We start from the raw sequence: 23,960 nt of genomic DNA, 5'->3' as shown, positions 1-23,960 counted from the left end.
GGACAATCCAAAACAATAATTATTTTATTATTTATTTATATAATTATTATTATTCTTATTTTTTTTTGTCTTTTGTGCAAAGCGTGCAACTTTTGTGTTTACAAAATACAAATTTAGTGAATTTCGTTATCTTGTGTTGGCATCCCTGATTCCCTGCTCATTCCAATATGGCTGCTTGCTCACTGACAGACGTCAACATATTTCATATATTTCACATATTTAAGAAATAAACAAAGTTTTAAGTAATATTCGACTGCAAATTAAATTCTAACCAATAAATAATCAAAGTGAATTAAGAAAATAATTGAATTTCACCATTATTTTTTGCACAAATACGCATATGAAAAGAAAACATAACCTATTTAACAAAAGACCTTGACTTACGTCCCTTTTATATTTTTTCTTTTTAATAAATAAATTGCAAAGATTGTAAACAAAATTAACACATGGTTTTCAATTAATTAACTAAATTATCGAAAATAAGGAAGAGAAGAAATAGACACTGTCATTTGTTACTTTAACTAAAAAGGAAGATAATTTAAATGATTAACGATTAACACGTTGGCATGATGAAATTTTTAGTATTTTTGTAAAAATACTTTAAACAAATTAGAGTAATGTGAATTTAAGTAAAAAGGAGTTTATACTATATATTTTTCTATGGCGACAAGAATTTGGTTGCGTCTAAATGATGCAACAAGTAAATGGTAAATTTTAGTTTTTAAAATTTGTTATTTTCCCCGATTTTCCCAAATGTTTATTCATCTTTTATTGTTTGCAGTTTCTTTAATCATGTACAGTATCGTAGGCCAAATCTGCAGGTTTACAGGACATTTAAACCAGTCAGAAATTTTAAATTCAGAGAAGTGGAAAAGGAGACGCCGGTAGTGTTTAATAAATCTGGAAACATATCTTACCGATTTTTGAAAACTTTCGGCTTCACTGTGATGGTAAATTAATTAATTCTTTATTATCACCTTTATTGTATTTTTATTATCTTTATTATTATTATTCTTTTATTATCACCTTTATTATATTTTTTTATTATTATTATTATTCTTTATTACTATTTATGAAAAATGTTTGACATTTTTGGTGACAAGTATAAAATTATTTCAGTTTAGCGGAAGTTGTTTAGTTGGTGCAACAATTTGGGAATATGAGAACATTCGTCGAAGGACCTACAATTTAATTCATTTTATGAAACATCGTCAAGTTCCTGTCAGTGTTTGAAAATAATATAAAAAAATTTCGTGATAAAATAAGAAATTTGTTGTCTGAAATGAAAACTATTTATAATGAACGGAAAATTTTATTTTAGAAAAGAGGTTTTCGAGCACAAGCCGAACTATGGTGGAGAAGTTTAAGTCCTGGAGAGAAAATTTTTATACCTATTTGCTTTTTAAATGTTCTCGTTTATCTCGCATGGAAGGTGCCGTCTTTTCGCAAAACAATGGGTCTTTATTTCACTGCTAGTCCAACTTCCAGTGAGTATTCAAATTTCGATAAACTCTGCAAAGTTTAGTATTAAAATAATTGTTTTTATTTAATCAGAGTTGCAACAGGTCAGGGAAATCAGGGAAAAGTCAGGGATTTTTATTAAAATTACTGGAGAAAATAATTTTCAGGGATTTTAATAAAATTCATTGCAAAATTCAATTATTTTCATAAATAATAGTATTCATTGTAAACTTCAATAATTTCCATAAATAATAGTATTCGTCAGAAGAATTCAATTATCTTAAAAAATTTTAACAAAATTGATGGCAAAAATTTCAATTATTTTTAAACATTTTTCCTAATTCAATGATTTTCAATATTCTACTATTTTAATAAAATTTCCCAAAAGAATTCAATTATTAAAAAAAAATTTGATAATTTTCAACACAATCACTGAATTATTTTCCAAAAAAATAAAAATTTTGCAGTAATTCAATTATTTTCATAAATAACAATATTCATCCCAAAAATTCAATTATTTTCAAAAGTAATAAAATTCAATTATTTTCAAAAAATCAATAAAACTCATTGCAAAAGTTCAATTAGTTTCAAAAATTTTGCTTAATTTATTAATTTGTATATCTGTTATTTGAATAAAATTTCCCAAAAGAATTCAATTATTTATGAACAATTTTGATAAAGTTTTACATGAATATTCAATTATTTTATAAAATAATGAAAGTTTCACAGTCAAATTCAATTATTAAAAATAGAATTCGCCTAAATTTTTTCGAAAAAAATCAGTTGTTAGAAACTTTTTTTATAAAATTCTTTGCAATAATTCAATTATTTTTATAAATAATAAAATTCACTGCAGAATTAAAATTATTTTTTATACAATTTTAATCGACTTCCCCGAAAAATGTAATAATTCTTAAAAATTTTATTAAAATTTCTCGAAAGAATTTAATTATTTAAAAATTTGTTGATAAAATTCTTAATGAGAATTCAATTTTAAGAAACATTAAAATATTCAATAAATTATTTTTTTTATTTAAATAATTGAATTCTCGTAGAATTTTCTAATAAAAATTGATTTAAAAATTAATTTCTGTCAAAGTTTTAGATAATAATTGAATTTTGGAGAAGTTACTAATAATAACAATTTATAGAAATAATTGAATTTTCTAAAATTTTCAATTTAAAATCTTTAAAAATCTGAAATTCAATTATTTTTCAAAAAAATTTAATAAAATGCCACTCAGACATTCAATTATTCTCAAAAATTTTAATAGAATTTTTTAAAAGGAATCAATTATTTTAAATACAATTCTAATTATATTTTGTTGAAATAATTCAATTATTATTTTCGATTTTAATAAAATTCAATTATTTACATAAATAATTCTTCGAATGAATTCAATTATGTGGATAAATAACAAAATTATTCCCGAAAATTAAATTATTTTGAGGCATTTTAATAAAATTCATTAAATATTCAATTATTTTAATAAATAATAGTATTCATCACAAGAATTCAATTATTTTCAATTATTTTTCTTAATTCAATGATTTTCAATATTATACTATTTTAATAAAATTTCCCAAAAGAATTGAAATATTAAACAAAAATTTTGATAAAATTCTACACGAATATTCAATTATTTTTCAAAAAAAAATAAAAATTTCACAGGAATTCAATTATTAAAAATAGAATTTGCAAAAACTTTTTCGAAAAAAATCAACTTTTTTATAAAATTCTTCACAATAATTCATTTATTTTCATAAATAATAAAACACACTGCAGAGTTTCAATTATTGTTAATACAATTTTAATCGAATTCCTTGGAAAATCTAATTATTCTAATTCTTAATAATTCAATTTTAAGAAATATTTATTCAATTAATTTTTTTGTATTTAAATAATTGAATTCTCGTAGAATTTTCTAATAAAAATTGATTTTAAAATTAATTTCAGTTAAAGTTTTAGATAATAATTGAATTTTTGAGAATTTACAAATAATTGCAATTTTTAGAAATAAATGAATTTTGTAAAGGTTTAAAATTGAATTCTTTGAAAATTTGAATTGTTTATACTTTTAATAAAAAATTCTTTGAAACTAATTTTCTTCAAAAAGCTTAGGTAATCGAAATTTTTAAAAATTATTTCAATTTTTTATTTTCTTATTTATATTTAATTGAAGAATTTCCGAATAATTGGAATTTCACGTAAAATTGAATTTTAAACCAGTGGATTTAAAAATTCTCATTGAAGAACTTTTTCAAAAATTATTAAAAATAATAATTGATTTAAAGAAGAATTTTAATTAAAAATTCTAGAAAATAATAAATTAATATGATGAAAATAATTTTTAAGTTAATGAATTTCAAAAGGTCTGAATTAGAAATTTTGAAAAACTTAGTTCCCAAGGAAAAATAATAGTAATTACATATTTATTTGAAAATGTGTTTTTGAATCATTTTACAATTAAGAAAACTCGTAAATAAATATAATAGCACATTTTTTTTGAGTCTCTAATCATTTTTAGAGTAAATCAGAATATTCTTTAGGAAAAAGTCAAAATTTTGTCTAGAAATCAGGAAAAAATAAAATAATATTTTTGTGGGTATTCTGTTAATGTTGAGTATTGAAATAATTGTTTTTATTTAATGTTGAATATTGAAATAATAGTTTTTATTTAATGTTGAGTACTGAAATAATTTTTTTTAATTTTAAAATTGCGTGTAATAATTAACAGTTTTATTAAAAAAATTTATTTTTTTTTAGGTAAAGTGGGTCTTCCCTTATTACTGTCGACATTTTCGCACGACTATTTTTTTCATTTAGCTGCAAATATGTACGTTCTTCATAGCATCTGTCAACCTGCTGTTCAATCACTTGGTATGGAGCAATTTACGGCGATGTATTTAATCAGTGGAGTTTTTGGAAGTTTTATGAGTCATTTGTATAAAGCAACATTGTGCCGAACGACTGCATCTTTAGGATCGGTGAGTATTTTTTTTCTCTAAATCTATCTTGAAAAAGATAATTTTTTGAAAAATTTTTGAAAAAAATATCTTCTTTTTAGTCTGCTGCCGTTATGGGCGTACTTGCCTACACTTGCAGTCAATTTCCTTCGTTACAGTTCAGTTTAATTTTTCTCCCCATGTTCACCTTTTCTTCAGCCCAGGTAAATTGAAATTTACTTTTGTATTTTGTAATTTATTCGAAATAGTAATTATATTTCAGAATTTTAATTAAATTCTTTCTAAATTATAAAATAATGGATTTATAAAAATTTGTTCAAAGGCATTGCAAGGTTTAATTGCTCTGGATGTGGTAGGCGCAATTATGAGATGGAGGTTTATTGATCACGCAGCGCATCTCGGTGGTGCTTTCATCGGAATGTAATTATTTTTAAAATTCGAATTTTTCGATTATAAAATTTTGTATTTATTTACAAATTTTGGTAACGATATTCTATTTTAGATTATGGGCAAAGTGGATTAACGAAAACGTCTGGCAGAAACGTAAACCACTTTTAACAATGTGGCATAAATTTCGAGAACCACCACGACCGATCTAAGACTAAATGGAAATAAAAGCAATTTTTTTTTTAGTATCGTCAAAAAATTTTACCAAATGGAAGTAATTTTCTTTTCCTTTTGTTTGCCAAATTGCAACAAAAGAATACATTAAAACAAAATTCTGCATAGAAAATAAATATAATATATATTTGAAAATAAATTAAGGTACCTAAATTTTCTTCATTTTCCAATTTTTAAATGCGAAACTGTAGAATTAAGAGAGAGAGGAAAAAAGAGTACAAAGAACTAAGATTTTCTTCTTTATTTGATAAAATTAAACAGAATGTTTGTCATTGACAAATATTTGGAATTAGAATAAAAATGTATTTTTAATTCTTGAGATATTTCGCATGATGTTTGATGTGATCTTCGATAAATGTCGAAATGAAAAAATAGGTGTGATCGTAACCATCTTGCATTCTTAACGTCAAAGGCATACTTATACTCTGAGCTGCAGGTACAATACTCTCTGGCATTAATTCCTTAGTGAGAAAATTATCTTCTGAACCCTATGAACAAATTTTTTTTTGTTTTATCGAGAATTTGAAATAAGAGGAAAATGAGAAAAATTCGAAACTTACCTGATCAATCAAAATATCCAAAGGTGGTCCATTGTAAATTTTCATAAGTTCAGTGGCGTCCCACTTTTTCCAGCAATCTTGATTTTCGCCTAAATAACCGGAAAATGCTTTTTGTCCCCATGGACTGTTTATTGGATTGCAAATTGGAGCGAATGCCGAGACCGTTTTATATTGGCCTGGATTTTTTAAGCAACAGATCAAAGCTCCATGACCTCCCATACTAAAATGTAATTATTTATTTATTATATTTATAACTAGCAAATGTTCCTCGCGCGGAACGTGATAATCAATTTATTATTATTATACAAATTAAAAAATTTTTTATTTTCAAAATATGAATTTTTGAATAATTTTAGATTCAAACTTTAAAAAAATTCAATTATTAATTAATTTACTAATTAATTAATCTTGTTTCTAAATTTCAAAAATTTTAATAAAATTCTTCATCAGAATTCAATTATTTTTATAAATAGTACAATTTTTTGCAAAAAGTCAATTATTCAATTTTAATAAAATTTCACGAACGAATAAAATTAATTTTAAAAATTTTCATAAATGTTTTCAAACAATTTAATTATTCTTTTAAATAGTAAAATCTTGGCAAAAAATCAATTATTTTCAAAAAAAATCTCACGAAAGAATTCAATTTTTTTCATAATTCTTTATAAAATCTTTGCAAAAATTCAATTACTTGCAAAAAAAAATTTCACGACAGAATTCAATTTTTTTTCTTAATTCGTTAAAAAATATTTCAAAAGAATTCCATTATTTTCTAAAATTGTAATAAATCCTTCATAAAAATTCAATTTTATTTAAAAACAGTTTTTTTCTAAAATTTTAATAAATTCTTCAAAATAATTCAATTATATTTATAAATAGTAAAATTCTTTGCAAAATTTCAATTATTTTTAATACAATTTTAATAACATTTCAGGAAAGAATTCAATTTTTTTTTTTAATTTTTATAATATTTTTTGAGAAAAAATTTAATTATTTTCTAAAATGTTAATAAAACCTTCGAAACAATTCAATTATATTTTTAAATAGTAAGATTCTTTGCAAAAAATAAGTTATATTCAAAACAATTTCACGAAAGAATTCAATTTTTTTCGTTATAAAAAATTTCAATACAATTCAATTATTTTCTAAAATTTTAATAAATTCTTTAAAAAAAATCCAAATAAATTTATAAATAGTAAAATTCTTTGCAAAAATTAATTTATTTTTAATACAATTTTAATAACATTTCATAAAAGAATAAAATTTTTGAAATTTTAATAATTTTTTTCGAAAAGAAATTCAATTATTTTCAAAAAATTTCAATAAATCCTTCGAAACAATTCAATTTGCAAATAAAATTATTTGCAAACATTCAATTATTTTTAATAAATAAAATATTGTGAAAGAATTCAATTTTTTTTTATTTTTAATAATATTTTTCGAAAAAATTTAATTATTTTCAAAATAATTTCACGAAACAATTCAATTTTTTTCTTTATTTGTTATAAAATTTTTCAAAAAAATTCAATTACTTTCTAAAATTTTAATAAAATTTAATTATTAAATGCTTAATTTCATATTTTAACAAACACGATTATTTTAAAAACTTGATAGAAATTATTTTCAAAATTTTTAAATAAAATTATTCAAAAAAACTCCATTATTTAAAAAGAATTCAAAGAAATTTTTCAAAAAGAATTTAATTAGAATTTTCAAAAAATTTTAACAAAATTCTGCGCGAGAATTCAATTTTTTAATACAATTTTAATAACATTTCAGGAAAGAATTCAATTTTTTTTATTTTTAATAATATTTTCGAATGTTTAATTTCAATTTTTAATAAAAACAATTATTTTTAAAACTTGCAAGAAATTGTTCACAAAATTCAATTATTTTCTAAATTTTTACAAAATTCTTCGCAAGAATTCAATTCAATTTTCCTGTGAAAAATTAAATTATTTTTTTTTAAATAATTTAATTTTCTCGGAGAATTATTACAAGATTTTTAAAAATAATTGCAATTTTCGAAGAAATTAATTAACATTGTATTGGACATATGTGAAATCCTGATAAGAATTTTATTGTTGGTTGTATTTAAAATAAATGAATTCCTGTGAAAAATTTACTATTTAAATTTATCGATATTATTGAATTCTTTTGATAAATTTGAATAACATGTTTAAAAATAATTGAATTATTGAATTGGATTTTATTAAAAGCTTTTAAAAAATTGAACTCCTGTGAAAAATTAAATTATTTTTTAAAATAATTAAATTTTCTAGGAGAATTTTTAAAAGATTTTTAAAAATAATTGAATTTTTTTACGAAGATTTTTATTATTTATAAATTAACTACAGAATTTTATTACAACTATTGAATTCTTCATAAAATTCAATTATTTTCAAATTTTTTTATAAATACTTTACAAGAATTCAATGATTTTCAGTACATTAATTTTTTAATTTTAAACAATTAAAAAGAAAAATTATTTATAAAGTTATGAAACAAAAAAGCAAATAGCAACTAACTTTAAACTGCGAACAGATTACCAGAATACAACCATTTTTAATGTAGATAATAAAAAAAATAAAAAAAAAGAAATTACAAACGAATATACAAAAAGAAAACTGACTTGACTGAAAGCTTGCGATTCGATATTTTTAATATTTCATATTATTTTTATTTTATTTTACAGAAAGCAACAAACCTGTGTCCCATTATAGATTGTTTTTCAGGTATGGCGGGGAATTTTTCGTTAATCAAAGCCGGCAATTCTTTGGTAACATAACTATACATTTTATAATTATTCTTCCAAGGTTCCTCGGTAGCGTCAACATAAAATCCTGCCCCAGTGCCAAAATCCCAGGAAGTCTCTTCGCCGGGGAGATTGAGACCACGAGGACTTGTATCTGGTGCAACAATCATCACTCCCTGTTCAGCTGCATATTTTTGAGCTCCGGCTTTTTGAATGAAATTCGTCTCCGTGCATGTTAATCCGGAAAGCCAATAAATTACAGGCACTGGACCGCTTTCTGCTTGAGGCGGTAAGTAAACACCGAAATTCATTTTGCATTTTAATTCCGTACTGCAAGAAAAATAAATATTAATTCCTGCGGCTCAGAAGATATAATATTTTTAAAATAAAATAAACTATAACTAAAACTACACAACTATAGAAACAAAAAAAATATTTTAAAAATAAATTCCATTTCAATAATATACAAGATTGTATAATATTTATAACCATGAAAATAGTGAGAAAAATATGTTTTTTTAATATACCTTTCGTGAGAGTAAACTTTTTGCCATCCTCCAAAAATTTTGTTGTTCGAAACTAAAGCGAATTCAGTCATCTGTAAATTATCGAAAAACATATTGTGAACTTAAAGAAAAACAAAGCTACAGACTTTAAAAAAAGACGTCATAAAAGAAGAATATTGCGAAATGCAGAATACTGGACAGTAAAAAAAAAAGATAATTTCTAAGCAAGGTCAAATCATATTTTCAAATTTTGAGGTTATAATTCCAGATAAACCAAACCAAAGTCTACATTATAAACATTAAAATAGATGTGGTTGAGTATTTTTTTTATCAGAAATTACAATCATTCCTACCTTTGTTTATTATCTTATCAAACTCTTTTTATAATTCACTCGGTAAATTAAAAAAAATAATTACACCGGGCGGCAAACTTTTGGAGTAAACTGTATATATATAGAATATACAGGAACTATAGGTACTTTGCAGAATAATAATAATATTACCCCTTCTCGCCCTTAAAAAAAACCCTTAGGGCAAATTGCCCGCAATTTTAAACACTTGTAATTATAATTCAAAGAATAATATATTTTTGTACTAAAAAAATTTTTATTATGTTATTATTTTTAATATTAAAAAGTGCTTTAGAATTCTTTATTTCGTTTATTCATCTCTATTAACACTTTTTTTGTTAATTGTCCGATATTTAACATTGACTTTAAGTGAATTTTAATTTTTTATTTATAAAAAAAAAAGGAAAAACTCAAAAGTAAACAAAAACGTCAAAAAACAAGTAGAATTTGAAAATTTAATAATTGTTATGTTGGCACGACATGTAAAGAAAATGTATTTTTCTTAGGTTGTCATGCCTGATAATTGCAAAATGGCTGCTGATAGGAGACATGAAGTGTTTGTTTGTGTGGTTTGTGTTGAAAATTTTTAAACAGTTTGAATAAATTACAACATTAATGATGTATTGTTTCGGTTATTACATTTAGTTTTCTATAGATAATTCATCATTCATACAAGTTTACAAGTGACTGAAAAGAATGTAAATGTATATTCGATGGAAGTATTTTCAATCAAAACATAACCTAAAAATTTGTTATTCTTTTCAGAGAGTATTAGGGAGAGTGGAAGGTGACCGTACACGCTACTAGTAGCGCACTCTGGTGGGTCGTTCCCTTTTTAAAATATATATGTATAATGTTTTGAATGTACTGTATGTATTTGTGCTCAACTGTTTGTGCTTTGTTGTGCTTGTTTGCAAACAGTTGGAGAAGCGTGATTTACAAATTTTATGCAAAAATGTTATATTGTAGTGTAGAAAATTGCAAAAATGGGACATATACGAAAATGTGCCAAGGATTTTCATCGTTTAGGTTACCAAAATCTAATTCAACGTAAGTATATATTTGATTTTTAGTAAACGTAACCTCACTTTTTTACACGATGAAATATAAACTTTTGAAATACTGTCATATTATTACTTAAGTATACACAGAATTCTAAATTTTTATATTAAAAAGTTGTTGGAAATATTTATTATTATATTATTTATATTATTATTATATTATTTTTGTCATGAAAATATAATTTTTTATCCTTGAATTAAAAATAAAAAATTATAACATTTCGCAGTCGAAGAAAATGGCTCAAATTCGCTGGGGTTAAAGAAACTACAAAGTTTCGAATCTGCGCGGAACATTTCGACAAAAAATGTTTTAAAACATTTCATCCCAGGCCCTTATTGAAGCCAGATGCAATTCCAACTTTGCACAAGGGAAAGAAGTGCACCGCAGGGCACTTTTTTAAAAGAAATGTCCCAAAAATTGCAAACTGCTCGATTTGAAGGGCGTCAACCAGCTTGTTTAAAAGGTTTGGTGCTTACGATTCATTCTGTTCTTCAATTGTCGGATGATTTGCGTAAATCATACAATATTTCTTCTCTTTTAACCCGTAGGATGAATCAAGATCCATTAGAAAATTTCTTTTCAACTATAAGACAAGCACACGGTTGTTCAACAGATCCTTCACCAAAGCAATTTGAAAATGCTTTTCGTCAACAATTAATTACTTATTTGGGTAAATTGTCAAAACTATCTAATTGCGAAGACGATGATAGTAAAATGATTCTTCAGTTGCGAAACATTAAAAACATTGAAATGCAAGTGCCATCAAAAATTCCTCAAGTAGAAGTTAATATTTCAAACTATGAAAAAATATTCACTGAATCACAGGAATTTACACAGTCCAGTGCAGCGTATTACTGTTCGGGATATGTTGCTAAACTGTTTTTTTCTCAACACTCTTGTGATTTATGCATAAACATTATAAAACAATCAGATAATGATATTTATAAAGATTATCAAGTTTTTACACATTTAAAGTCGTACAGTGATACACAAGGCTTAATTTTTGTCAAGGAAAGCATTTTTCAATGTTTTCTCGAGTGGGAGGAAAAATTTAAGAGTATAATTAAAGCTAATTATCATTTGAAAAACATTTCTCTAATTCTGTCATGTATTCTAAAACACAGTTGTTCTTCTATAAACCTTTGCACAACTGAAACTTCTGAAACTTTTTTAAAAATATTTCTTCGGGTAAGATGCCATTGGGAAGCTCGGTTTATAAGACGCGCTTTAAGTTTAATAAAAAAAAGAAAGTCGTGTCCTGAAGGTAATTTAATAGATAAAGATTTTAAAAAGATGTCACGATTTATAGGAAAAATTTATTAAATCATACTCTGTCATAAAAAACGTGCTGTAATCGGTTAAAATAACGAAATTTTATAATATTACTATATTTTAAAACATGTTAAAACTACGAAAAGATTTATGTAAAAAATGTTTTAATTATAAGCCTTGATAACAAACAGCAGTTTGTATGAGATCTCGTTTATATATTAAATGAAATTTATATATTTAATGCGTATGTGTTCACGTTTTCAAAAATAAATATTTATACGTATAAATTATATTTATATGAAAACAACATTAAAATAGTATTTTTTCGTTATATTTCAAACGTTTTTTTATATTCACATGTATTTTTTTAATTACGACAAATAAAAATATTTTTTAAATTAATTTTGCATCACACTTATTATTTATAAAAAAATGTTTGAACAAAAATTTATTTAATTTAATAAAAATATGTAATTAAATATAATCCGGAAATTTGAATTTTCCCGCTAATGCTCTTGGTGGGGGAAATTCGTGTCGGAACGAACCTGTTGAGGGCGCTGAAAATCGTGTACGATTATTTACATTGCTCTCTTATGGGACCTTCCACTCTCCCTAATACTCTCTGATTCTTTTGATCGCTCTTGTTATTATTTTTGGCGTAAAATTTTGAAAAATTGTTTAAAAAAACACAGGTACTAAAGGTTTTATTATACATTATTAGTAAATACTAAAAGATTTATTGAAATTATATTTATTAGTTCTATCTTTTGTGTAAAATTTGTCTAAAAATTATTTTTATCTTTATTGTCAAAAAAATGTCTAAAAGTAAACAAATTTAGTTCAAAATGTTAAAAAATTAAAATAATAACTTCAATAATTGAACTTTGCTTGAAATAATTTTCTTCTGTTAAAGGAAAATTTTCTAGAAAAATTATTTTTACTTTATTGTCAAAAAAGTAAAAAAATGTCTGAAAGTAAACAAATTTAGTTCAAAATGTCAAAAAATTGAAATAGTGACTTTGTTTATAATAAGTTTCTTTGTTTAAAGGAAAAATGTCTAAAAGACATTCGAAAGAATCGAAACACAATTATTATTCACCATCAAAAAAACAACGACTGAGTATAACAATTGAAAGTGGATCGAAAACTAACAATAGACAATCCACGAGTAAAAAGCAAGATGATATATGGGGCGATGATTTCCCGGAAGATGTTTTGGAGAATATTGACACTATTGCATCGCAAGCTTTCAGTCAAGTTAGTTTTCTTTTTGTATATTCGTTAGTAATAATAATCGTTGTATTATTGTAATCTGTTCGCAGTTTAAAGTTAGTTGCTGTTTGTTTTTTTTTTGTTTCATAACTTTTTAAATAATTTTTCTTTTTAATTGTTTAAAATTTGAAAATTAATGTACTGAAAATCATTGAATTCTTGTAAAGTATTTATAAAAAAAATTTGAAAATAATTGAATTTTATGAAGAATTCAATTATTTTCAAAAATTGTAATCAAAATTCTGTTGTCAATTTATAAATAATAAAAATCTTCGTAAAAAATTCAATTGGTTTTATAAACCAATAATAAAATTCTGATCAGGATTTCATATATTTTCAATACACAATTTTAATTAATTTCTTTGAAAATTTCAATTATTTTTAAAAATCTTTTTTAAATTTTCCGAGAAAATTTAATTATTTTTAAAAATAATTGAATTTTTTCACAGGAGTTCAATTATTTAAAAAGCTTTTAATTAAATTCAAATCAAGAATTCAATTATTTTTAAAAATACATAATGGAATTTTCGCTGGAATTCAATTATTTTAAATACAATTTTAATTGAATTCCAGGTAAAATTTAATTATTTTTAAACATGTTTTTTAAATTCATCAAAAGAATTCAATAATATCCATAAATAAGTAAATTTTTCACAGGAGTCCAATTATTTTAAATACAATTTTAATAAAATTCTTCTCAAAAATTTACTTATTTCTTAAAATTTTGCAAAAATTCAATTATTTGTAGAAATAATAAATTTTTTCGCAGGGATTAAAATACTTAAAAAAGTTTTAATAAAATTTTATTCAAGAATTCAATTATTTTCAGAAATAATTAAATTGTCGATATACTGAAAATGATTGAATTCTTGTAAAGTATTTATAAAAAAATTTGAAAATAATTTAATATTATGAAGAATTCAATTATTTTCAATAATTGTAATAAAATTCTGTAGTTAATTTATAAATAATAAAAATCTTCGTAAAAAAGTCTATTATTTTTATAAACCAATAATAAAATTCTTATCAGGATTTCACGTAATTTCAATACAATTTTAATTAATTTCTTCGAAAATTTTAATTATTTTTAAAAATCTAGTAAAAATTTTCCGAGAAAATTAAATTATTTAAAAAAAAAATAATTTAATTTTTCACAGAAAAATTGAATTGAATTTTGTTAAATTTTTTGAAAATTCTAATTAAATTCTTTTTGAAAAATTTCTTTGAATTTTTTTTTTTTAAATAATGGAGCTTCTGTAATAATTTTAATTAAAAATATAGAAAGTAATTAAATTTTATGAACAATTTCTTGCAAGTTTTAAAAAAATCGTGTTTATTAAAAATTAAAATTAAACATTTAATTATTGAATTTTATTAAAATTTTAGAAAGTAATTGAATTTTTTTGAGAAATTTTATAACGAATAAAGAAAAAAATTGAATTGTTTCGTGGAATTTTTTTGAAAATAATTGAATTTTTTCGAAAAATATTAAAAAAAAAAAAATTGAATTCTTTTATGAAATTTTATTTATTAAAAATAATTGAATTTTTGCATATAATCTTACTATTTATTTAAAACTGAATTCAAAGGAATTATTAAAATTTTAGAAAATAATTGAATTTTTTCGAAAAATATTATTAAAATTAAAAAAAATGAATTCTTTCTTGAAATTATATTTATTATAAATAATTAAATTTTTGCAAATAATTTTACTATTTATTAATATAATTGAAATGTTTCAAAGGATTTATTAATATTTTAGAAAATAATTAAATTTTTTCTCGAAAAATATTATTAAAATTTCAAAAAAAAATTGAATTCTCTCCTGAAATGTTATTAAGATTTTATTAAAAATAATTGAATTTTTGCAAATAATTTTACTAAAATTTAAAAATATAATTGAATTGTTTCGAAGGATTTATTAACATTTTAGAAAATAATTGAATTTTTTCTCAAAAAATATTATAAAAACTTTTTAAAAAGATTGAATTCTTTCCTGAAATGTTTTTTTAAAATTCCATTAAAAATAATTGAATTTTTGCAAAGAATTTTACTATTTATAAATAAAATTGAATTGTTACGAAGAATTTTTAATCAGAATTGTCGAAAGTAATTGAATTTTTATTAAAACTCTTAAAAATAATTAAATTTAAATAATATTTTTAAAAATAATTGTATTCTTTTGAGAAATTTTATTAAAATTATATTGGAAATAATTGATTTCCTCCGAAACATTTTATTATTTATGAAAATAATTGAATTCCTTTAGAGAATTTTATTATTTATAAAAACATTTTAATTCTTGCGAAGAATTTTTTTATTTTTGAAGATAATTAAATTCTTGCGGATGATTTTACAATTCATAAAAATAATTAAATTGTTTTGAAGGATTTTATCTGAATTTTTTAAAATATAACATTTTTTAATTTACAATATAATAAGAAATGGAGTTCCGCGTATTATCTGCTAGTTTTAATATAAAGAATAAAGAAATTATTATTTATTTATTTATGGTATACTTTTGTTGGTATACTTTTGTATATAAATGAAAAAGTATCACTTTAAATTTGTCATGACAAATTAATTGACAATTTCTTTTAGATGGTTAATGTCTCTAACGAAAGTATAGAAGCAGTTGAATCACTACCCTCTACTGTAACGAAAACTTCGAGTTCCTGGTCCGTTCCTTCTTTTGATGTAAAAACTCATGCACCAGGTCCAAAAACAAGTCCAACTAATGTTCCCAGTACATCGACAAATTTCAATCATCAAAAGACAGTTTGTTCATTTAAACCAAAAATAAGGGAATCTAGAGGAACTTTTTCAGAATCAAAACATTTACAAATAATTCATGATTCGAAAATTAATAACAGTAATAATAAAAAAACAATTCCATCATGTGAAACAACGCCCTACAGTCAGTCAACTCAATTAGCTTTTGGAGATTTTAAAACAAAATTACTGAACGAAAATAACATGAACTCAACATTCTTATCGCAAAATTCCTACGTTCATGTACCTGGTAATTATTTCTTTCTTTCTTTCTTTCTTTCTTACTTTCTTTATTTCTCTCTTTTCTTTCTATATTTCTTTCTTCCTTTTTTATTTTTTTCTTTTCTTTACTTTTTTCCATTCTTTTCTTTATTTTTCTTCGTTCGTTTCTTTTCAAGACGATTTTTTTTCCAGACGATTCGCAACTTGATCAAATAGCAAAATTGCGAAACGAAAAAACGAAATTGGAGTCCAATGTAATGACCAAGGATGGAGAGATATTTTTTTTAAGAGGACAACTAGCAACGGAGAAAAAGAAAACAATAAGCTTTAAATCTGAGTCGAGTAAATTATTAAAAGAACAGGAAATTAATTTCAAGGCAGAATTGCAGGCTTTAAAGAAAGAGAATGATAATATTGCAACACAACTGAAATTAAAGGTAATTTATAATTTACGATATTTTTATAATAAAGTTGAAAAATTGGTGTTTCTTTATACAAAAATTTTTTTTATTTTTGACTACAGATTTTAGAGATGAATAACTTAAAGGATAAGACAAAAATGCTCGAGAAGGGAGCTATAAAATTTATTGAACCCCAATCTCCGAGTTTCGATTCGGGAAGAAGGAATAAAACAATAATGAGGTGAGTTTTTGGAAATTTGTTTCTTACAAAAACAATTTAAATTTATAAAAAATGAAATAATTACAGGACTCGGATATTATGACTTTTTCGACTTTTTTCGACTTATTTTCAAAAATAGTGACTTTTTTGACTTATTTCCAAATATTGCATCAAAATACCACATTTTTAGTATAAATTGCAAATTATTTCGATTTTTCTAGTGTGAAAAATAACTATACAAATCTTTTGAAAAATTATTTTTGAATAATTTTTTTAATTAAATTTTCGAAATATACAATTAAAAAGAATTAGAATAATTGAAATTTTGTAAAATTTAATTGAAAATAAATGATTTTTTCAAGAAATTACAATTTTACAATACAATATCTATTAACAATTTTTTAAATCAACGTTTGAAGATATTTGATTGCAAATTTTGTGAAAATAATAATTAAATTCTCAAAAAATTTAATGAAAAATCTTCAAGTGTAAATTTATGAAAATGAAAATTAATGAAAACTAGCTTCTAAAAAATTGTATTGAAATTTTTTTTAAAAAAGTAATTCTTAAAATTTTTTTTTTATTATAAATTTTTAAAATTCAATTATTTTAAATATTTTCAAAAACATATTAATTCCGAAAATTCAAAAAAAAATAAAAACATTTACATTTTTCGGAATTATTTTTAACATTTTGGAGAAAACAATCATTGTGAAAATTTTTAATTAAAATTCTTCAAAAAATTACTTAGTTTTTTTTAAATTATACAAGAATTCTTTTAAGAAATTCAATTATTTTCGAAAAATTACATTAGAATATTTTTAAAAAACTAATTCTTAGAATTGTTTTGAATATAAATAATTTTTTGCGAAGAATCTTACTATTTAAAAATATAATTGAATTGTTTCGAAGGATTTATTAACATTTTAGAAAATAATTGAATTATTTCTCAAAAAATATTATAATAATTTTTAAAAGAATTTAGTTCTTTCCTGAAATGTTATTAAAATTGTATTAAAAATAAATGAATTTTTGCAAAGAATTTTACTATTTATAAATAATAAAATTTAATTGTTTTAAAAGATTTATTAAAATTTTAGAAAATAATTTAATTTTTTCAAAAATATAATAATAATAATAATAATAACTTTAAAAAAACATGGACAATAATTACAGTTACAAGATAAAATTTTTCTTGCAACACTGTATTAAATAAACGACTTTTTCGCCTTTTTTTGTATTTTTAATCGACTAAAGCGACTTTTTTTGTGTCTTAAAGTCAATCCGAGGCCTGTAGTTATTAAAAAATGAAATAATTATTAAGAAGTAATTATAAAAAAAAAATTAAAAAAGAATTATAAAAATAAAATAAGTATTAAAAAGTAATTATAAAAAAATAATTTTAAACCTTTAAAAATCATCGTTTTCCAGTTGTAAGAAAAATTCATCTGTCAAAATAACATACAAAGAGACTGCAACTCAAATGGAAGTCAACAATGCCCAGAAATATGAATCTAAAGATTCTTTAACTTGTAAGTAATATTAATTATTAAAAAAAATTACCCTTTCCTATTTATTTATTATCTTTTTTAATCTTTTACCTATTAATGTAATATTTAATTTGTATTTGTTTGTATTTTGTAATGTATTTTTTATTTTAAATTTATTTATTTATTTATTGAAATATTTATTAATTATTTTATATTAATTATAAAATATCGATTAATATGAACTCTAAATTTTAATTAAATAATATAAACTGAATAAATATTAATTACTTTTTAATGTCTCTTGATAATAAAATGTAATTTTCATTGCAGTCTATCCACTGCAGCAAATTCCACAATCAATATTTGAAAGATCTGAACCAGAGATTCCAATTATCGATATTCATGTGGTGGGAAAAATTGGGAGAAGAAATTTACCGATTTTACAAGAGACAAATAATTTGAGAGTATTTGGTAAATAAATTAATTTTCAAAAATACTATTTTCATTATTCGATTTTTTTTTCTTTTTTTGAAAATAATCAGTTGCTTTCTTGTTAAAAATAATGTTGTCTTTTATTGAAAATTTCTTTTGTATTAATATAATAATTTCTTTTCTTTTGTAGAAAATACAGAAGCAGTGAAACCCGTTGTGACTTATGTGGATAACAAAGAATTGAATGTTCAATTTTTTTTAGTCAATTTAAGTAAACTTTTGAACAAAACAACAGAGGAAATAAATTCGAGTGATAGTTTACCCATAATAAACATGGTAAGTGAATTTTTTCTAATCGTTAATAAAATATAAAATTCTTAATTGAAATCATTTCAAAATGTAAATTGAAAATAGAAAATTTTCCATTTGAAAGTTTATAACTTTATAATTATAATAATTTTGATTTAATTAATTAATTAATAATTTTCGATTAATAATAATTATTTTCTTTAGATTACCGCGACAGGAAGGGAACTTTTACTAAATACTTCAACGTCGCTTAAAAAAATTTTCGATGTTATGATCAATGATGATATAAGGGATATGAACGATTTCTACCTTTCAAAATACAGTTCAATTAAAATTTCGGATATTGATAACATTTTTAGTGGGAAAAAATTGTTCGATAAAGAGAGGGCAATCGAAGCGAGAAGAACGCTTGCAGTTATTTCACACATTGTCGAGACTTCAACTTATTTGAGTGAATATGTAACGGGAAAAAAACTATTGAAAGTCAATGATGACTATTTCTACCAAAGCTACATTAAACAATTTAACACTTACAATTCGTGGAGCAATAAAGATTGTGATTTTGAATTTTTGGAAATGATTCTACAATTCGTGAAAATTATGGGTTTAACAGTGAGTTGTTTTTATTTTGTTGCTTGCTATTTTTATGTGTTGATTTTTTCTTTTCTGTTCTTCCTTTTTTCTTTTCTATTTATTTATTAACAATTTTTTTTTTCATTACTATTCTTTTTCTATTTACTATTTATCTATTTTCTCAAAATTTAATCTAATTTTTCTTAATTTCAGAGAAATGCTCATCAATTCTGCGGAGCTATCAATGCAATTATCATGATTTTAATTAATGTGCAAAAAACTGTTGGTTTTTGTCCAACTGGGTAATTATTTCAATTTATGAATAACACGTTTTATAAATTTTTTGCTACCTGGAAAAAAATTCTAATGCTGAAAAACTAAATTTATAAAAAACGAAGTTCAAAAAATGTTCTTCAATTATTATAGTTTAATTAAATTATTAATTAAAATTCTTTCAGGTTAGATTACGTTTACAAAATATTTCGAGAAATAGTATTTTCCAGACCGATTGTTGAAAATATTCCAGCAGTAAGTGAAATGTTGATGACATTCGCCAACTGTAAAGAATTCACGAAGAAACTTTGCTTTAGCGGTGGTAAGAATTTTTTGCTTAGAAAAAAACTTGAAATATTTATTTAAAAAAATTACAATATTTATAATATTTTTATTGTTTATTATTTTATTGATTTTATTGATTTTTGTTTATTTATTAATAATTTTTGATACATTTCAGATCATTCGGTCGTTAGTTCGAGCAGTGATATTTGGTACTTCAAGGTAGAACCAAACACGTGCATAATTGAAATTTTCATATCGCAAATAAATAAATTAGTAAATGATCCAATTGTAGTTATGAATATGTCGTATGCAATTGTATCATTCATCGAAAAAGTTCGTCCCACTAATGCCTTTCCATGGAAAGCTAGTCAACGAAATTCTTGCAAATGCTGTTCGTTGTTAATTAATTTTGCCGTTAAATCACTTTATAAGTGTATGAAAGTGAGTGTCGACGAATTGGAAGCAAATTTTAGAAATCAACGAGCAACAAATGATTTTTCGAGAATGTCAAAGAAAGAATTTTGGAATAATTTGAAGAAAAAACAAGAAGTAATGGCAGCATTGGGAATTGAATTTTTTTGTCATCTAATGAACAATGAATATTTTTATATTATTAAAAGAGCTGAAATGGCGTATACCTTATGCCAATTTGTAAATCATGTTGAAAAGATGTTTGATATACGGCAAGTTGAAGATTTTGGTAAGTAACTTTAAATAGTTATTTTTATATTTTGTCTATTTTACATATATTCAGGGCTCGAACCAGTAAATGTATTTAAAAATACGAACTTTGCGGACCAAAAATTGAAACTTATGAACCAGTTACGGACCATTTACTGACAAAAATATAACCAGTCCAAGTCAAATAAGAGAACATTTTATTTAAAACTAGAAATTCAATTTTTCATAACTATAAAACATGAAGAAATCGATAACTCCGAGTCTTCGACTCGGAATGATCGGTTTTTTCATGTTTTATAATAGACCGAGTGATAAAATCATTATAAATTCAGTTATTATTTTTAAGATTTAAACTTCAAAAAATTCAATTATTAACTAATTTACTAATTAATTATTCTTGTTTATAAATTTCAAAAATTTTAATAAAATTCTTCATAAGAATTCAATTATTTTTGTAAATAGTACAATTTTTTGCAATAATTCAATTATTCAATTTTAAGAAAATTTCACGAACGAATAAAATTAATTTATAAAATTTTCATAAATCCTTCCAAATAATTTAATTATTTTTTTTAACTAGTAAAATCTTTGCAAAAATTCAATTATTTTCAAAAAAATTTCACGAAAGAATTCAATTTTTTTCGTAATTCTTTATAAAATCTTTGCAAAAATTCAATTACTTACAAAACAAAAATTTCATGAAAGAATTCAATTTTGAAAAAAATTTTATAAATATTTTTCCAAAAAATTCAATTATTTTTAAAAATTTGAATAAATCTTTCGAAACAATTTAAATTTTAATAATATTTTTAGAGAAAAAATTCAATTATTTTAGAAAATTTTAATAAATTCTTCAAAACAATTAAATTATATTTATAAATAGTATAATTCTTTGCAAAAATTCCATTATTTAAAAAAAAAAAATAAAATAAAATCTTCAAAAAGAATTTAATTAGAATTTTCAAAAGTTTTAACAACATTCTTTGAAAAAATGCAATTACATTTTTAAATAGTAAAATTCTTTGCAAAAATTCAATTATTTTTAATAGAATTTTAAAAACATTTCATGAAAGAATTCAATCTTTTTAAAAAGTTTTAATAATATTTTTCGAGAAAAAATTCAATTGTTTTCTAAAATTGTAATAAATCTTTCAAAACAATTCAATTTTATTATTTATAAAAAATAGTAAAATTCTTTGTAAAAATTCAATTATTTTTAATACAATTTAAATAACATTTGAGGAAAGAATTCAATTTAAAAAAAAAATAATTATAATATTTTTTAAGCAAAAATTCAATTATTTTCTAAAATGTTAATAAATCTTTCGAAATAATTCAATTATATTTTTAAATTGTAAGATTCTTTGCAAAAAATTAATTATATTCAAAACAATTTTACGAAAGAATTCAATTTTTTTAGTTATAAAATATTTCAATACAATTCAATTATTTTTAATACAATTTTAATAACATTTCATGAAAGAATTCAATTTTTTTAAAATTTTAATAATATTTTTCGAGATAAAATTTAATTATTATCTAAAATTTTCACTAAAATTCATTTTTAAATCAATTTTTATTAAAAAATTCTACTAAAATTCAATTATTTAAATACAAAAATAAATAATTTTTTGAATAATTGAATGTTTCTTAAAATTCAATTCCCATAACGAATTTTATCAACAAATTTTTAAATAATTGAATTCTTTCGGCGAATTTTAATCAAATTTTTAAGAATAATTACATTTTTCGAGAAATTCGATTAAAATTGTATTAAAAATAATTAAAATTCCGCGATGAGTTTTATTATTTGTAAAAATAATTGAATCCCTAAAAAGAATTTTATTATTTTTGAATAATATTTAATTTTTGAGAAAAATATTATTACTCTTGAAAATAATTGAATTTCTGCAAAAATTTCTAACTTTTCCAAAATTAATAATAATAATAATAATTTTTGGAAAAGTTCTTTTAGAATTTTCAAATTCATTTCTTTACAATTCAATTTTACAAAATTTCAATTATTTGTAAATTGTTAAATTAAATATAAATTAGATAATAAAAACTTGAAATAATTTCAAAAAAAAAATCCGCAATTAAATTTTCTCAAAAAAAGTAATTCCACAGAATTATTAGTTAAAAATATAAAAATATAAAAAATATAAAAAATTCAGATTTTCAAAGATTTTAATTTGAATGTTATCAATAAATTTATAAATAATTGAATTCTTTTGACGAATTTTATTTTTACAAAGATCATTTCATTTTCGTTAATAATATAAAGTTTTTGAAAATAATTGAATTTCTGCCAAGAATTTTATTATTTATTGAAAAAATTGATTTCCTGGGAACAATTTTGTTTTTTATAAATAATAATTGAATTCATGGGAAAAATTTTGTTAAAATTTTTGAAAATAATTGAATTTCTGCATAGAATTTAATTTCTGCCAAGAAATTTATTTTTTACAAATGATAATTGAATTTTTGGGAAAAATTTTGTTAAATTTTTTGAAAATAATAGAATTTTTCCAAAGAATCCAATTTCTGTGATGAATTTTATTTTTACAAAGATAATCTCATTTTCGTCAATAATTTGTTTAAATATTTTAAAAATAATTGAATTAAAGGTTTTGCATAGAATTTTATTACATTTTTTTTTTAAATAACTGAATTTTTTTGGAAAATTTTATTCAAATAGTAGATTTTGAAAAATCATTAAATTGCGGAAAATTTTGGAAAATAATTGAAATTTTTCCAAGAATTTTATTAAAATTCCTTGAAATAATTGAATTTCGGAGAAGAATTTAATTATTTCTCAAAAGGTTATTGAAATTTTGACGAGAATTTAAAAAAATTTTTGAACATAATATAATTGAATTTTTGCTGGATTTACGGACCTAGTTCGAGCCCTGCATATTTTATTTTTCCATTTCTTTTATTTTTATTTATTATTTTATTTTAATTGAATTTAAATATATCAGTCAATTTTTACATTTGAAAATAATTTTAGAAAGTGCACGTGATAGAATTAACAACTTTATTAATGAACCCGAGAAAACAGATGCACCAGAAATTCCAGTTCAAATAGACTTAATGGGAAAGACGAGAAAACTGGAACAATCTGGAAGGAAATTTAACCAGGAATCGCGATTTGAATGTTTTAGTAAGAATCTCGAAAACTCATCGTAAAATTATTTTAATTTTTTAAATTTAATTTAATTTAATTTAATTTAATTTAATTTAATAATAAAATCAAGGTAATAAAACTGAAAATTAAAACCTACCTTTGAATTTAGTTCTTAACTATAATTAAGAAAATATGTTTATAAATTTTTTTTTGAAAATTCAAACATCTGTCCGGACAAAATAAAAATGAAACAACTTTTTTCAAACTTGTTTTAAGTTTTACCAATGAAATTTAAATATTTTGTTTATTTACTTTGTCCGGACTGTGGTGTTAACCAGTTGAAATGTTT

General features: G+C 21.8%; 3 protein-coding genes across 8 annotated transcripts; 2 read left to right on the top strand and 1 right to left on the bottom strand.

The window, feature by feature from the left end:
- The first annotated feature begins 179 nt into the window (after nt 1–179).
- On the top strand, nt 180–5,036 carry LOC122507990 (presenilins-associated rhomboid-like protein, mitochondrial). Its single transcript, XM_043621039.1, has 8 exons — nt 180–707; nt 782–950; nt 1,120–1,221; nt 1,322–1,487; nt 4,229–4,449; nt 4,530–4,631; nt 4,751–4,848; nt 4,931–5,036. Exons 1-8 carry the CDS (start codon nt 661–663, stop codon nt 5,025–5,027), a joined length of 1,002 nt encoding a protein of 333 aa, XP_043476974.1. The 5' UTR covers nt 180–660; the 3' UTR covers nt 5,028–5,036.
- A 239-nt stretch (nt 5,037–5,275) lies between these two features.
- Nucleotides 5,276–9,660, bottom strand: LOC122507986 (S-formylglutathione hydrolase). Of its 2 annotated transcripts, XM_043621035.1 has the most exons (5): nt 9,224–9,660; nt 8,892–8,962; nt 8,317–8,694; nt 5,610–5,829; nt 5,276–5,537 (listed from the first exon to the last, which is right to left on the bottom strand). In XM_043621035.1, the coding sequence occupies exons 2-5, from the start codon at nt 8,960–8,962 to the stop codon at nt 5,358–5,360; spliced, it is 849 nt and encodes a 282-aa protein (XP_043476970.1). In that variant the 5' UTR covers nt 9,224–9,660; the 3' UTR covers nt 5,276–5,357. The 2 variants fall into 2 exon arrangements, with proteins under 2 accessions (XP_043476970.1, XP_043476969.1); XM_043621034.1 differs by lacking the exon at nt 9,224–9,660 and having other exon boundaries at nt 8,892–9,086.
- An 85-nt stretch (nt 9,661–9,745) lies between these two features.
- Nucleotides 9,746–23,767, top strand: LOC122507984. 5 transcript variants are annotated; one of them, XM_043621031.1, is made up of 14 exons: nt 9,774–9,789; nt 9,876–9,918; nt 12,603–12,811; nt 15,428–15,848; nt 16,013–16,257; nt 16,344–16,462; nt 17,873–17,973; nt 18,262–18,402; nt 18,554–18,699; nt 18,877–19,284; nt 19,459–19,547; nt 19,704–19,840; nt 19,979–20,503; nt 23,495–23,767. In XM_043621031.1, exons 3-14 carry the CDS (start codon nt 12,608–12,610, stop codon nt 23,671–23,673), a joined length of 2,715 nt encoding a protein of 904 aa, XP_043476966.1. In that variant the 5' UTR covers nt 9,774–9,789; nt 9,876–9,918; nt 12,603–12,607; the 3' UTR covers nt 23,674–23,767. The 5 variants fall into 5 exon arrangements, with proteins under 5 accessions (XP_043476962.1, XP_043476965.1, XP_043476967.1 ...); XM_043621027.1 differs by having other exon boundaries at nt 9,746–9,918; XM_043621030.1 differs by having other exon boundaries at nt 9,746–9,924.
- Nucleotides 23,768–23,960: the final 193 nt, after the last annotated feature.

This window comes from Leptopilina heterotoma, unplaced genomic scaffold (genome assembly GCF_015476425.1).
Source record: "Leptopilina heterotoma isolate Lh14 unplaced genomic scaffold, ASM1547642v1 Lhet_52, whole genome shotgun sequence".
NCBI lineage: Eukaryota > Metazoa > Arthropoda > Insecta > Hymenoptera > Figitidae > Leptopilina > Leptopilina heterotoma.
The sequence above is the reverse complement of the archived record's forward strand: the minus strand, read 5'-3'. Positions and strand labels throughout refer to the sequence as shown.